The sequence below is a fragment of the Somniosus microcephalus genome, chromosome 3, assembly GCF_052327205.1.
Source record: "Somniosus microcephalus isolate GS21.2 chromosome 3, FLI_Smic_1.0, whole genome shotgun sequence".
NCBI lineage: Eukaryota > Metazoa > Chordata > Chondrichthyes > Squaliformes > Somniosidae > Somniosus > Somniosus microcephalus.
The window spans coordinates 348,766,167-348,779,886 of NC_140989.1; the positions used below are offsets into that span (position 1 = coordinate 348,766,167).

At 46.7% G+C, this 13,720-nt stretch overlaps 1 protein-coding gene across 8 annotated transcripts in view; it reads right to left on the bottom strand.

The window, feature by feature from the left end:
• Positions 1-13,720, bottom strand: part of LOC147122334 (bromodomain-containing protein 3-like) — a 215,899-nt gene that overhangs the window by 118,462 nt on the left and 83,717 nt on the right. For all 8 annotated transcript variants that reach the window (XM_085983350.1, XM_085983352.1, XM_085983351.1 and 5 more), the window contains one exon: positions 4,164-4,324. In XM_085983350.1, the coding sequence (XP_085839476.1) occupies positions 4,164-4,324 (161 nt within the window). The remainder of the gene's footprint in view (positions 1-4,163; positions 4,325-13,720) is intronic.

Consider the following 13,720-nt stretch of genomic DNA (forward strand, 5'->3'; position numbering starts at 1 on the left):
TCACCAGGGGAGGCTCATGCCACTGAAAAAACAAAATGATGCTAAACTATGACCACCCTACAAGAAACTCACCTCATTCCCTGCAGGGCAGGCAAAGCTCACATTATAAGAGGCTGAATGAGTCAGACCCTGGCTGCCTCAAATTTATTCAAGAGCAGTGTGATAACTACCCTGAGCAGCAGACATATCTATTTTGATTGAAGCTGGGCATTGCAGATGACTATGGTCATTCCATTCCAATTAAAAGGGAAGACATGCAAGCTATCAGAATGTTAAGCATCTATGGTTCCCCTTGTTCTTCAATGGGAGTCTTCCCAATGCAGAGGAGATGCATACGGAAATGGTAGTATAGTGGTTATGTTACTGGGCTAGTAATCCAGAGGCCTGGACTAATAATCCAGAGACGTGCATCAATAATGGTGACCTGAAACTATCGATTGTCGTAAAAACCCTTCTGGTTCACGACTTACCTGGTCTGGCCTATACGTGACACCAGACCCACAGCAATGTGGTTGACTCTTAACTGCCCTCTGAAATGGCCCAGCAAGCCACTCAGTTGTAACAAACCGCTACGAAAAACAATAATAAAATCGACCGAGGCACTGGCTTCGGACACAACGGCACACCCAGCCCAGTCAACCCTGTAAAGTCCTCCTGACTATCTGGGAATTTGTGCCAAAATTGGGAGAGCTGTCCCAGACTAGTCAAGCAACAGCCTGACCTAGTCATACTCACAGAATCATACCGTTCAGCCAATGTCCCAGACTCCTCCATCACCATCCCTGGGTATGTCATGTCCCAATGGCAGGACAGACCCACCAAAGGTGGTGGCACAGTGGTATACAGTCGGGAGGGAGTGGCCCTGGGAATCCTCAACAATGACTACGGGCCCCATGATCACTCACGGCTTCAGGTCAAGCATGGGCAAGGAAACCTCCTGCTGATTACATAGAAAATAGGAGCAGGAGTAGGCCATTCGGCCCTTCGAGCCTGCTCCGCCATTCAACGAGATCATGGCTGATCATCCAAACCCTAGCACCCGGTCCCTACACCGACAGCCATCCCACACAAGCCCTATCCCCATAACCCCACGTATTTAATCCCCCCCCTAACACTAAGGGCCAATTTTTGTCATGGCCAATCAACCTAACCCGCACATCTTTGGACTGTGGGAGGAAACCGGAGCACCCGGAGAAAACCCACGCAAACATGGGGAGACTGTGCAAACTCCACACAGGCAGTCACCCGAGGCCGTATTTGAACCCGGGTCCCTGGCGCTGAGGCAACAGTGCTAACCACTATGCCACCTACTGCCCTCCCTCAGCTGATGAATCAGTACTCCTCCATGTTGAACACCACTTGGAAGAAGCACTGAGGGCACAGAAGGTACTCTGGGTGGGGCCTTCAATGTCCATCACCAAAAGTGGCTAGGTAGCATCACGACTGACCGAGCCCTGAAGGACATCACTGCCAGACTGGGCCTGCGGCATGTGGAGAGAGAACCAACACGAGGGGAAAAACCTACTTGACCTCATCCTCACCAAGCCACCTGTTGCAGATGCAGCTGTCCATGACTGCATTGGTAGCAGTGACCACCGCATAGTCCTTGGCGACAAAGTCCCACCTTCAAACGGAGGACACCCTCCATCGTGCTGTGTGGCACTACCACTGTGCTAAATGGGATAGATTCAGAACAGATCTAGCAGCTCAAAACTGGGCATCCATGAGGTGCTGTGGGCCATCAGAAGCAGCAGAATTGTATTCCACCACAATCTGTAACCTCATGGCCCAGCATATCCCTCACTCTACACTTACCATCAAACCAGGGGACCAACCCTGGTTCAATAAGGAGTGTAGAAGAGTATGCCAGGAGCAGCATCAGGCGAACCTAAAAATGAGGTGCCAACCTGGGGAAGCTGCAACACAGGACTACATGCATGCTAAACAGCAGAAGCAGTGTGCTATAGACAGAGCTAAGCGATCCCACAATCAACAGGCCAGACCAAAGCTCTGCAGTCCTGCATGGTGGTGGACAATTAAACAGCTAACGGGAGGAGGCTGCTCCATGAACATCCCCATCCTCAATGATGGCAGAGCCCAGCACGTGAGTGCAAAAGACAAGGCTGAAACGTTTGCAACCATCTTTAGCCAGAAGTGCCAAGTGGATGATCCATCTCAGCCTCCTCCGGAGGTCCCCACCATCACAGACGTCTGTCTTCAGTCAATTCGATTCACTCCACGTGATATCAAGAAGCGGCTGAGCACACTGGATACAGCAAAGGCTGTGGGCCCTGACAGCATCCGGCTGTTGTGCTGAAGACTTGTGCTCCAGAACTAGCCGTGCCTCTAGCCAAGCTGTTCCAGTACAGCTACAACACGGACATCTACTCGACAATGTGGAAAACTGCCCAGGTATGTCCTGTCCACAAAAAGCAGGACAAATCGGAACCAGCCAATTACCAACCCATCAGCCTACTCTCAATCAGCAGCAAAGTGGTCAAAGGTATCGTCGACTGTGCTCACCGATGCTCAGTTTGGGTTCCACCAGGACCACTCAACTCCAGACCTCATTACAGCCTTGGTCCAAAGATGGACCAAATAACTGAATTCCAGAGGTGAGGGGAGAGTGACTGCCCTTGACATCAAGGCAGCATTTGACCAAATGTGTCATCAAGGAGCCCTAGTAAAATTGAAGTCAAAGGTCGGGAAAACTCTCCACTGGTTAGAGTCATACCTAGCACAAAGGAAGATGGTTGTGGGAGGTCAATCATCTCAGCCCCAGGATATTGCTGCAGGAGTTCCTCAGAGCAGTGTCCTCGGCCCAACTATCTACAGCTGCTTCATCAATGACCTTCCCTCCATCAGAAGGTCAGAAGTGGGGATGTTCACTGATGATTGCACAGTGTTCAGTTCCATTCATAACTCCTCAGATAATGAAGCAGTCCATGCCCGCATGCAGCAAGACTTGGAGGACATTCAGGTTTGGGTTGATAAATGGCAAGTAACATTCGCGCCACAGTGCCAGGCAATGACTATCTCCAACAAGCGCGAGTCTAACCACCGTCACTTGACATTCAGCAGCATGACCATCGCCGAATCCCCGACCATCAACATCTTGGGGGTTACCATTGACTGGACCAGCCACATAAATACTATGGCTACAAGAGTAGGTCAGAGGCTGGGCATTCTGCAGCAAGTGTCTCACCTCCTGACTCCCCAAAGCCTTTCCACCATAGGCACAAGTAAGAAGTGTGATGGAATACTCTCCACTTGCCTGGATGAGTACAGCTCCAACACCACAAGAAGCTCAACACCATCCAGGACAAAGCAACCCACTTGATCAGCACCCAATCCACCACCTTAAACAGGCACTCCCTCCATCATGGCTGCAGTGTGTACCATCTACAAGATGCACTGCAACAACTCACCAAGGCTTCTTAGACAGCACCTCCTTAACCCGCGACCTCTACCACCTAAAAGGACAAGGGCAGCAGGTGCATGGAAACACCACCACCTCCAAGTTCCCCTCCAAGTCACACACCATCCTGACTTGGAAATAAATCGCTGTTCCTTCATCGTCACTGGGTCAAAATTCTGGAACTCCCTCCCCAACAGCTCTATGGGAGCACCTTCACCACACGGACTGCAGCGGTTCAAGGCGGCGGCTCACCACCACCTTCAAGGTCAATTAGGGATGGGCAATAAATGCTGACCTTGCTAGCGACGCCCACATCCCAGGAATTAATTTTTTTTTTTTTTTTTTTTTTTTTTTTTTTTTTTTTAAATGCAGAGACAGCATACCCATATATCTTTACCCTATCCCTTTTAGGCAGCTGCTAGATATACAAGATTCTGCCCATGGAGGATTACCTTGTGCTATTTGCCCTTCCTTGCTCTGCTCGCCAAAGGAGACTCGCTAGTACTCGGTTTGCCAGAGATTAGAAATTGAGTGCAGGAATGTAAATCAAACCGGTCCTTCATATTCTATAGCAGCGAACATTCGGTCAGTCACGTGGAAAATCCTATTTGTATGTGGAGGTTGAACAAATTCTAAATATTGAAAGATTTGGTCGTTTTCAGAAGTGACCAGTATACAAAATAAATTGTTAGGAAGCCTGGGAACTGTAAAAATCACAATTTTGTTCAGAAATAGAAACACTTACTTTTGTAACAGGCTGCCCTGCTGGTATTAGAGCAGGGGGCGGAGGCGCTGGCAATGAAGTTGTTTTTGACTGAGGTGGCAGTACAATCATTGGTTTCTGAATTCCAACTTCAGAGGCAGGTGGGCATAATTTTGATGGTGCAGTTGAGGACACTGTTGGCACTAAAACAAGAGAGTATCGCTACTGTCATACAACAATCAAAGCAGTACACAAAAAATATACACAGATAGACAGACACACACAGATTACAGAGATATAACCATTGCCTACCATTTTTCAATATTAATGACCCATCTAAAAGCTATATTGATTAGGTGCATAAGTGTAACTAGGACTATCCCTAAGCAAATGATAATCTTGTTAAAGTAACTGTTTCAAACATAACTATACTGCCATATAAAATGTAAATTTTACATAGATGCCCATTCCTATTAAAATATATTTACATACAAGTGGCTAGGCTTCAAGGTTTCTTTCCCTTTAACCCTCGTCACCAGTGATGGAATTGGGAACCAGTGTGGCAAATTCATTGTGGTGCCTTATCTAAGAATATTGCCCATTGCATTATAATCTTGGTGAGTTGTTTACATCTATATTGCAACATTTTACTCTGTTCTGCTATGAATAATGACCATTGGTCATGAGCAAATATTAGAGAATGTTTTCAGAGCAGATTGTATTATAATAAAAAAATCTAAATATAATGGTAATACTGTATTAAATTATATGCATGATTTGAGGTTTGTTTTTATTATGACAAATCATTATTGCAGCACACATTTCAAAGAGCCCCTGATTATGCAAAGTGTAACAAGGTTACAGTTTCTCACTGACTTTGCAATTTCAGTTTGGGCATTATGGGACAAACATGCATGCAAAAAAATTGTTACTGTGCTGTTTTGAACACTTCCAGGCAGCATCCATCCCTACAACCTTCTGCACCCAGTGTAGCCTCAGAAAAGAACATCGCCTCCAAGAGTAAGGAAATAACGATCAATTTGCACAAAACATTGGTTGGCCACAGTTAGTGTACTGTGTGCAGTTTTGGGCATGGAAAGGAGATTAAAACCATTGAGAGCATACACCGGAAAATCTCCAGAATGATGTTAGAAATGAGAGATTATAGTTTCGCTTCTTGGCCTTTTGGCTAAGATGAAGTGCAGTATCACACCCCAGTAATGGGGTGTTGATGGTCCCCCCCAGCTATGGGGCAGCGTAAAAGAAAACCCCCCCTTAATTAAGGGGTGAAAAGAGAGAGAGATTATTATAGTTATAAATGAGAGACTTGACACACTAGGGCTACCAGAGAGTGACGAGAAGGTGGAACTTGCTACCACATGGAGTAGTTGAGGATGAATAGCATAGATGCATTTAAGGGAAAGCTAGAGAAGCATGAGGGAGAAAGGAATAGGAGGTAATGCCGATAGGGCGAGATAAAGGAGGGTTAGAGGAGGCTTGCGTGAAGCATAAACACCAGCCTAGACCAGTTGGGCTGAATGACCGGTTTCTGTGCTGTAAATTCCATGCAATTCTATTTACTTTTATTGCAGCAGAGAAGGCCAAGAGGAGATTTAATGGAGGGTTATTTAAAATTATGAAGGGTTTTGATAGAGTGAATAGGCAAAGATTATTTCCTCTAGTCTTGACAAGAGGCCATGAATTTTATACGACTAAAAGGAGCAAGGAGAAAAGTTAGGAGAGCTTTCTGTACACAGAGGGTTGTTGGAGCATGGAATGCTGCACAAACAATTCTACAGATTCTTGCAAGTCGGGCACAGAGAGTGGTTGCTAACATTGCAAGTTTATTATAAAATTGGATAGAGGAAGATGGAGGACAATGGGACGAATGTGGGGCAATGGGATTAGTTTTGTATTACTCTAGGATAGAGCAGGCATGGACATGATGGATCGAATAGCATCTTTCTAGGCAGTAAACATCTATGGCTCTAAAGGGGCAAGGTCCATGGGATACCTAAGACCAACTGAGTAGGACAACAGAAGTAGTAAAGGAGGAGAGTGGTCAGGGGATGGCAAACCTGAAAAGTGGTAGACCCCAAGAAAGTTGAAGTGGCAACATACTGGCTTCGGTGACAGTTATGATTGCCACAAGAAACAATGGAATTTGAAGTGAATCAGCTACTTAATGGTGCCACTGTGCCTACAAGTACATAGATTGATAACATGGAGGATCGCGAGAAGAATGAAGGGGGAAAGTACACGAGATTTGTTAGAACATGGGGTGCTTCACCACAAGTGATTATTATGGCAGAGACTACATTATAACAGAGAATTTTCTAGGGAGATGGGAAAGAGGATTATAGTTCCAAATGGCCCCCTCATGTGCTGTAATTTTTATGATTCCACAAATGAAATCTTAAAAAGGCAACATTTTTTATATATTGAACCATAAATTACAAGAACAGTATAATCATATACAAATATTCAGTGGCACATGTAGATCAGCACCACAAAGCGTAGCACAAATGTTACAATAAACCTCTGATCAATTCTTTGTATCGCTCTCCACCCACATCCCTGATCCCCCTCCCAACACTACTTCCTTCTGTGACCGCGCCCAGAAAAATCTCTCTCCCAATTCACTTACATGAGTTTTCACATGTACGCTGATAATACGCAGCTCTACCTTGCCACCACCCCTCGAACCCGCCACCGTCTCTGTAGTCTCAGACTGCTCGTCTGACATCCAGCACTGGAGGAGTAGAAATTTCCTCCAATTAAATAACAGGAAGACCGAAGCCATAGTCTTCGGTTCAAGCCACAAACTCCATTCCCTTTCCACTGATTCGATCCCTCTCCCTGGCAACTGTCTAAGTCAGACCAAGTCTGTTCGCAACATTGGTGTCATATTTGATCACAAATTGAGCTTCCTACCTCATCTGGAATTCCCCCTCTAAATCTCTCTGCCTCGCTATCTTCCTTTAAGACCAATTAAATACATACTTTGGTTCTGTCTTCACAAAGGAGGACACAAATAACCTCCCAGAGATGTCAGGGAACATAGGGTGTAATGAGAGGGAGGAACTGAATGAAATCAGTATTTGTAGGGAAATGGTGTTAGGGAAATTGATGGGATTGAAGGCTGATAAATCCCCAGGACCTGATAATCTACATCCTAGGGTACTTAAGGAAGTGGCCATTCAAACAGTAGATGCATTGCTGGTCATCTTCCAAAATTCTATAGACTCTGGAACAGTTCCCATGGATTGGAGGGTAGCTAACGTAACCCCACTATTCAAAAAAGGTGGTAGAGAGAAAACGGGGAATTATAGACCGGTAAGCCTGACGTCGGTAGTGGGGAAAATGCTAGAGTCCATTATAAAAGATGTAATAGCAGAGCACATGGAAAACAGTGACAGGATCGGACAAAGTCAACATAGATTTACAAAAGGTAAATCATGCTCGACTAATCTACTGGAATTTTTTGAGGATGTAACTGGTAGAATAGATAAGGGAGAACCAGTGGATGTGGGGTATTTGGACTTTCAGAAGGCTTTCAATAAGGTCCCGCATAAGGGATTAGCATGCAAAGTTAAAGCACATGGGATTGGGGGTAAGGTACTGACTTGGATAGAGAACTGGTTAGCAGACAGGAAGCAAAGAGTTGGAATAAACGGGTCTTTTTCCGAGTGGCAGGCAGTGACTAGTGGGGTACCGCAGGGATCAGTGCTAGGACCCCAGTTATTCACAAATATATATTAATGATCTAGATGAGGGAACTAGATGTAATATCTCCAAGTTTGCAGATGACACAAAGCTGGGTGGGCGTACGTGCTGTGAGGAGGATGCAAAGAAACTCCAGTATGGTTTGGACAGGTTGGGTGATTATACTGCATCTGCCAAATGTGGATAAATGTGAGGTTATCTGTTAGATCCGTGGTTCAGTGGATAAATAATTACACGGATGCTGTACATAAACAAATAACAGGTCTTTACTGGAGAAGGGCAATCTCTCGACTGGAGTAGAGGCATGCGCACAGCTTATATACCGGTGTGGTTACTGCCGGTACTACAGTATACAGGAGCTGTAAAAAGTAGTTCTGACTTAAAGCACATACACAATTCCTCCCTTTTTAGATTAATACCCCCTTAATATTCAAATAACAATTACATTTTTACATGTACATTCAATAACAAAAGTCCATTTATAGATTCAGTCTTTGGGGCGGCTTCCTGACCCTTTCGGGATAGCGCCTTTCCAGAGGTTCTTGTTCTTGGTGCAGAGGCGATTCTGACCCCCTTTCATCGGGTAGTTCATCGGGTTCCACTGCTACTGGGTCTGAAGTAGATACTACCGGTATGTCGGGTTCATCCCCAGGTACTCGAGACATGGGGTTGACGCATTCCTGTGATGCTAAGATCTGATCGACGTGGCGTCTCACAATGTTCACCCGACATCCACTGTGTACATTAATGGCCCCTGCCTTGTACATATTGTTCCGGGTTGCCACTTCTCTGTTCGATAGTCCCGGGCCAAGACTGGTTGCCCTACATTGAAGCTCCTTGTCGGCTTCTCGTTGATGTGCTGGAATTGTTTGTCCTCAACATTTCTTCGCACATTTGGTCTGAGCAAGTCCAGACGAGATCTCAACCTTCGGTTAAAGAACATCATGGCCGGGGTCTGGTTGGTAACTGCATGTGTCGCGTTTCGGTAGGCTAATAAGAAATTGTCCATCTTATGCTGTAGTGGAATTTCCTCGTCGCACATGGCCTTTATCGCCTTCTTAAAGGTTTGTACGAACCTCTCAGCCAATCCATTGGTGGCTGGATGATACGGGGCGGATGTGTAATGCCTTACCCCATTCCTTTTCATGAATTTTTGGAACTCGTCGGACACAAACTGTGGTCCATTATCAGAGCAGATCTGCTCTGGCAACCCGTTTCTGGCAAATATGGTCCGTAGGACTGCAATCGTTTTCTCTAGTGGTTGAAGACATCTTTATCACCTCAGGCCACTTTGAAAGAGCATCCACTGCTATTAAGAACATTGAGTCCATGAATGGACCAGCGAAATCAATGTGCACCCGTTGCCATGGAGAGGAGGGCCACTCCCATGGGTGTAGAGGGGCATGTGGTGGTGCATTTTGGACCTTCTGGCATCCTAAGCAGCTCTTAGTTAGGTCTTCGATTTGTTGATCGATTCCCGGCCACCACACATAAGCCCTAGCTAGGCTTTTCATTTTCACTCCCCCCAGATGACCTTCATGTAGCTCATTTAGCACTCTCTCCCTTAACTTGGGTGGAATCACCACTCTGGATCCACACATCACTGTCCCCTGGCATACTGACAGCTGTTCTCTTCTGGATGAGAATGCTGGCAACAGTGAGTCGCCATGTGTTGGCCATCCCCTCACCGTCAATTCATATACCCGTGACAGCGTCGGATCATTGCGGGTCTCCTTCTCTATATCCGCGTTTGTTACTGGCAATCGTTCAATTATCGACAAATAAAATATCTCGATAGGGTCCACTGCTGGTGCTTCCTCCACATTAGGCAGTGGCAGGCACGATAGCCCATCAGCGTTCCCATGCTGTCTTGTGCCTTTATATTCTATTTCATATTGATTCACCCCTAGAAACAGGGACCATCTTTGTAACCGCTGTGCAATCATTATTGGCACGCCCTTCTTAGGATTAAAGATGGAGACAAGTGGTTGGTGGTCAGTCAGCAAGGTGAACTTCTGCCCATGCAGATAGTGGTTGAATTTTTTTACTCCCCATACTAGGCTGAGGGCCTCCCTGTCAATCTGGGCGTAGTTGCGCTCGGCTGAGGTTAGTGACTGAGACGCAAAGGCTACTGGCCTCTCCAAACCGTCCGGGAATTTGTGCGACAGCACCGCTCCAATGCCGTAGGGTGATGCATCACATGCCAAACGAATTGGTAGTGCTGGGTTGAAATGGGCCAACACCTCTTTTGATGTGATCAATTCTTTACACTTCTGGAAAGCTCGTCTACGTTAGTCATCCCACTTCCATGGTACCTGTTTGCAGTAGGGTGTTCAGCAGGTGTAATACCGTAGACAAATTTGGTAAGAACTTGTGGTAATAGTTTACCAGCCTGAGGAACGACCTCAGTTGCGACACATTTTCCGGTGCTGGAGCCTTGACTACTGCCTCAATCTTGTCAGGGGACTTATGTAACCCCTCTTCATCGATGACGTGGCCGCAATACGAGATCTGTTTCTGGAAAAACTCGCACTTGTGGCGATTAGCTCGTAGCCCATATTCCTTTAATCTGGCGAGCACCTTCTCCAAGTTAGCGAGGTGATCACCGTCATTTTCGCCCGTGACCAAGATGTCGTCCAAATAACACTGGGTCCCTGGAATCCCTTGCAGGACCTGATCCATCGCCCTTTGCCAGATAGCCGGAGCCGAGGCTACTCCAAACACCAGCCGGTTGTATTGATAGAGACCTTTATGGGTGTTGATCGTAAGGTAATGTTTTGAAGCTTCTTCTACCTCCATTTGCAAGTACGCCTGGGCTAGATCAATTTTGGTGAAGCGTTTACCACCAGATAGCGAGGCGAAAATATCCTCAATTCGTGGAAGCGGATATTGCACCGTGAAGGACTGGGTTCACTGTCACCTTAAAATCCCCACAGATGCGGACCTTCTTTGGTTCCCCAGGCGTATTACTCAATGACCTCTTCATTACAGGAACGATGGGTGTAGCCCACTCGCTCCAGTCCACTTTGGACAGTACTCCTGAACGTTCCAACCCTTCCAGCTCTGCTTCAACCGCTGGTCTGATCGCATAAGGCACTGGTCTGGCCTTCAGAAACTTTGGGCTTGCATTATCCTCTATTTTAATTGTTGCTGTTATTCCTTTTAGTGTTCCTAGTCCCTCCTGGAACACTTCTTTTGCGTCAGTTAGCATTTTTGACAGTCGTCCAGGTGTGACGTCGTCATCCTTTTTGGCCTCCACCTTCAGTGCCTGTATGGAATGCCAATCTAAATGTATCTTCCAGATCCATTCACGTCCTAGCAGTGGTGGTCCTCCATTTGGCAATACATATATATCCATTTTAGGTATTTCTGGCCTTTATATGTCACTTTCACCCTTATTTTTCCTTTGGGGTAGACTTTTTGCCCCGTATACGTCTTCAAGACAATCTCTGTAGCTTTCAAGGGTATGTGTCAAAATAGCTGCTTGTAGTCTCTTTGGTTTATGACTGTTAGAGCTGACCCGTGTCCAATTCCATTTCCACTTGGACTCCGTCTATCTTGAGTGTAACCCAGATAGTCTGGTGATCCTCCATTTTGTTTACATTATGTAGTTTCAGACAACCCAGCTCCTTGCTTCCGGAGTCTGTGTCACTTTTCTGTTCGTCTGAACCACTGTCCATCACCTGGTGTACCTTTTTGTACTGCTCCTGTGGAGATTTCTTACTGTTGGTTTTCTTCCCAGACCTGCAGACTCTTGCTATGTGTCCTGCTTCCCCACACTGTCTGCACACTTGGTCCTTGAACCAACAATCTTTCTGGCCATGTGTTGTTCTGCCGCAGCGATAGCACTTCCCTGTTCCATAGGTCATTTCGTTGGTGCCATATTCTTGCGTTGTATCTCTGCAGCGCTCCTTGCGGCTGCTTCGTGTGATACTGCCATACTGAAAGCTTTGTCCAGCGTAAGATCCTTTTCTGATAGAAGCCGTTTCTGGGTTCCTTCACTTTGTAGCCCACACACAAACTTGTCCCTTAACGTGTCTGCTAGTCCCGCTCCAAACTGGCAGTGTTTCGATAGCTTTCGCAGTTCCGTTAGGTACTCAGCATTGCTTTCGTCTTTGTGTTGGTTCCTTTTATGGAACTTAAATCGTTCTGCTATCAGCAGCGGTGTGGGGTTTAAGTGGTCCTGTAGGATTTACTATGCTTTCAAAATTCTTGTTTACCGGCTTCTCTGGGGTTATTAGATTTCGCAGTAACCCATAAGTTTTTGCACCCATGGAATTTAACAGAACCAGTGCTTTATTAGCATCTGGCACTTCATTCGCCCTGCAGTACACCTCAATATGTTCCACATGTCGCCCAATCTTCGACTTCATTGTCGAACGTAGAGATACTGCCACTCTTCGGCATCCTTGGTTGTGCGTTAACTATCACCAATGGCGCCTCCCGCGCTTCCCCTTCTTCTCCGCTGGCACAAAATGGCGTCTCCCGCGCCTTCCTTCCTTCCCGCGCTCGCCCGTCTTCTCCGCTGCGGCTTCGCAAAATGGCGTCTCCCGTGCTCTTCCTTCCTCTCCGCGGCTCAATGGCGTCTCCCCTTGCTTCGCCCCGCGGACCCTGATCAGCCCGTGATCCCTGGCTGTGCTCTGCGCGTTCTTCTCTTGATATTTGTCGACGCCGCTCAGTCTAGAACCCGGCTGTTTCTTACCCTCTCTCTCTCTCCAGTTTTGCAGTATTTTTCCTCGACGCCGCTCGGTGATCAACCCCCGGCTGCGCCCTGCTCGCTTCACCCTTTTTCTTACCCTGTCGACGCTGCCCGGCTCTCTCTCTCTCTGCCGCCGCTGCTCGGGAAGGGTCTGCTCTGGACCTGTCGTCTGTCTCTTACTGCTCGTTGTGGCTGGGGAACCAAGCCCGGCTCTCCACAGCCTCCCCAGTGAAGTTGGATCTCTGCCTGACTGCTGGGCAGTTGCTCGCGGTCGACGCCCGTGTTCCTGGACTCGACTATATATTTTTTTGTTTAATGTTGCAGGTAGATTCGCATCAACACTCGTCGCCACTGTTAGATCCGTGGTTCAGTGGATAAATAATTACACGGATGCTTTACATAAACAAATAACAGGTCTTTACTGGAGAAGGGCAATCTCTAGACTGGAGTACAGAGGCATGCGCACAGCTTATATACCAGTGTGGTTACTGCCGGTACTACAGTATACAGGAGCTGTAAAAAGTAGTTCTGACTTAAAGCACATACACTACATTATCCACTTTGGTGGCAAAAACAGGAAGGCAGATTATTATCTGAACGGCAATAGATTGGGAAAAGGGGAAGTGCAACAAGACCTGGTGTCCTTGTGTACCAGTCGCTGAAGGTAAGTGCTAGATCCGTGTATCTTGATGTTGTGTGTCCTTCAATAATTAGACAAGAGACTGCAGGGAACAATCAACAGGTGTTTACTGGATGAGGGTTACTCTAAAACTAACTGTCCAGATCCCTACTCAGGGTTTATATACAGGTGTGGTCACTGCCAGTACTACAGTATACAGGAGCTGTAAAACGTAGTTCTCCCCTTAAAGGTACATACACTACAGTAAGCATGCAGGTGCAGCAGGCGGTTAAGAAGGCAAATGGTATGTTGGTCTTCATAGCGAGAGGATTCGAGTACAGGAGCAAGGATGTCTTGCTGCAGTTGTACAGGGCCTTGGTGAGACCACACCTGGAGTATTGTGTGCAGTTTTGGTCGCCTTATCTGAGGAAGGATGTTCTTGTCATGGAGGGAGTGCAGCGAAGATTTAGCAGACAGATACCTGGGATGACAGGAATGACGTATGAAGAGAGATTGGGTCGATTAGGCTTATACTCGCTGGAGTTTAGAAGAATG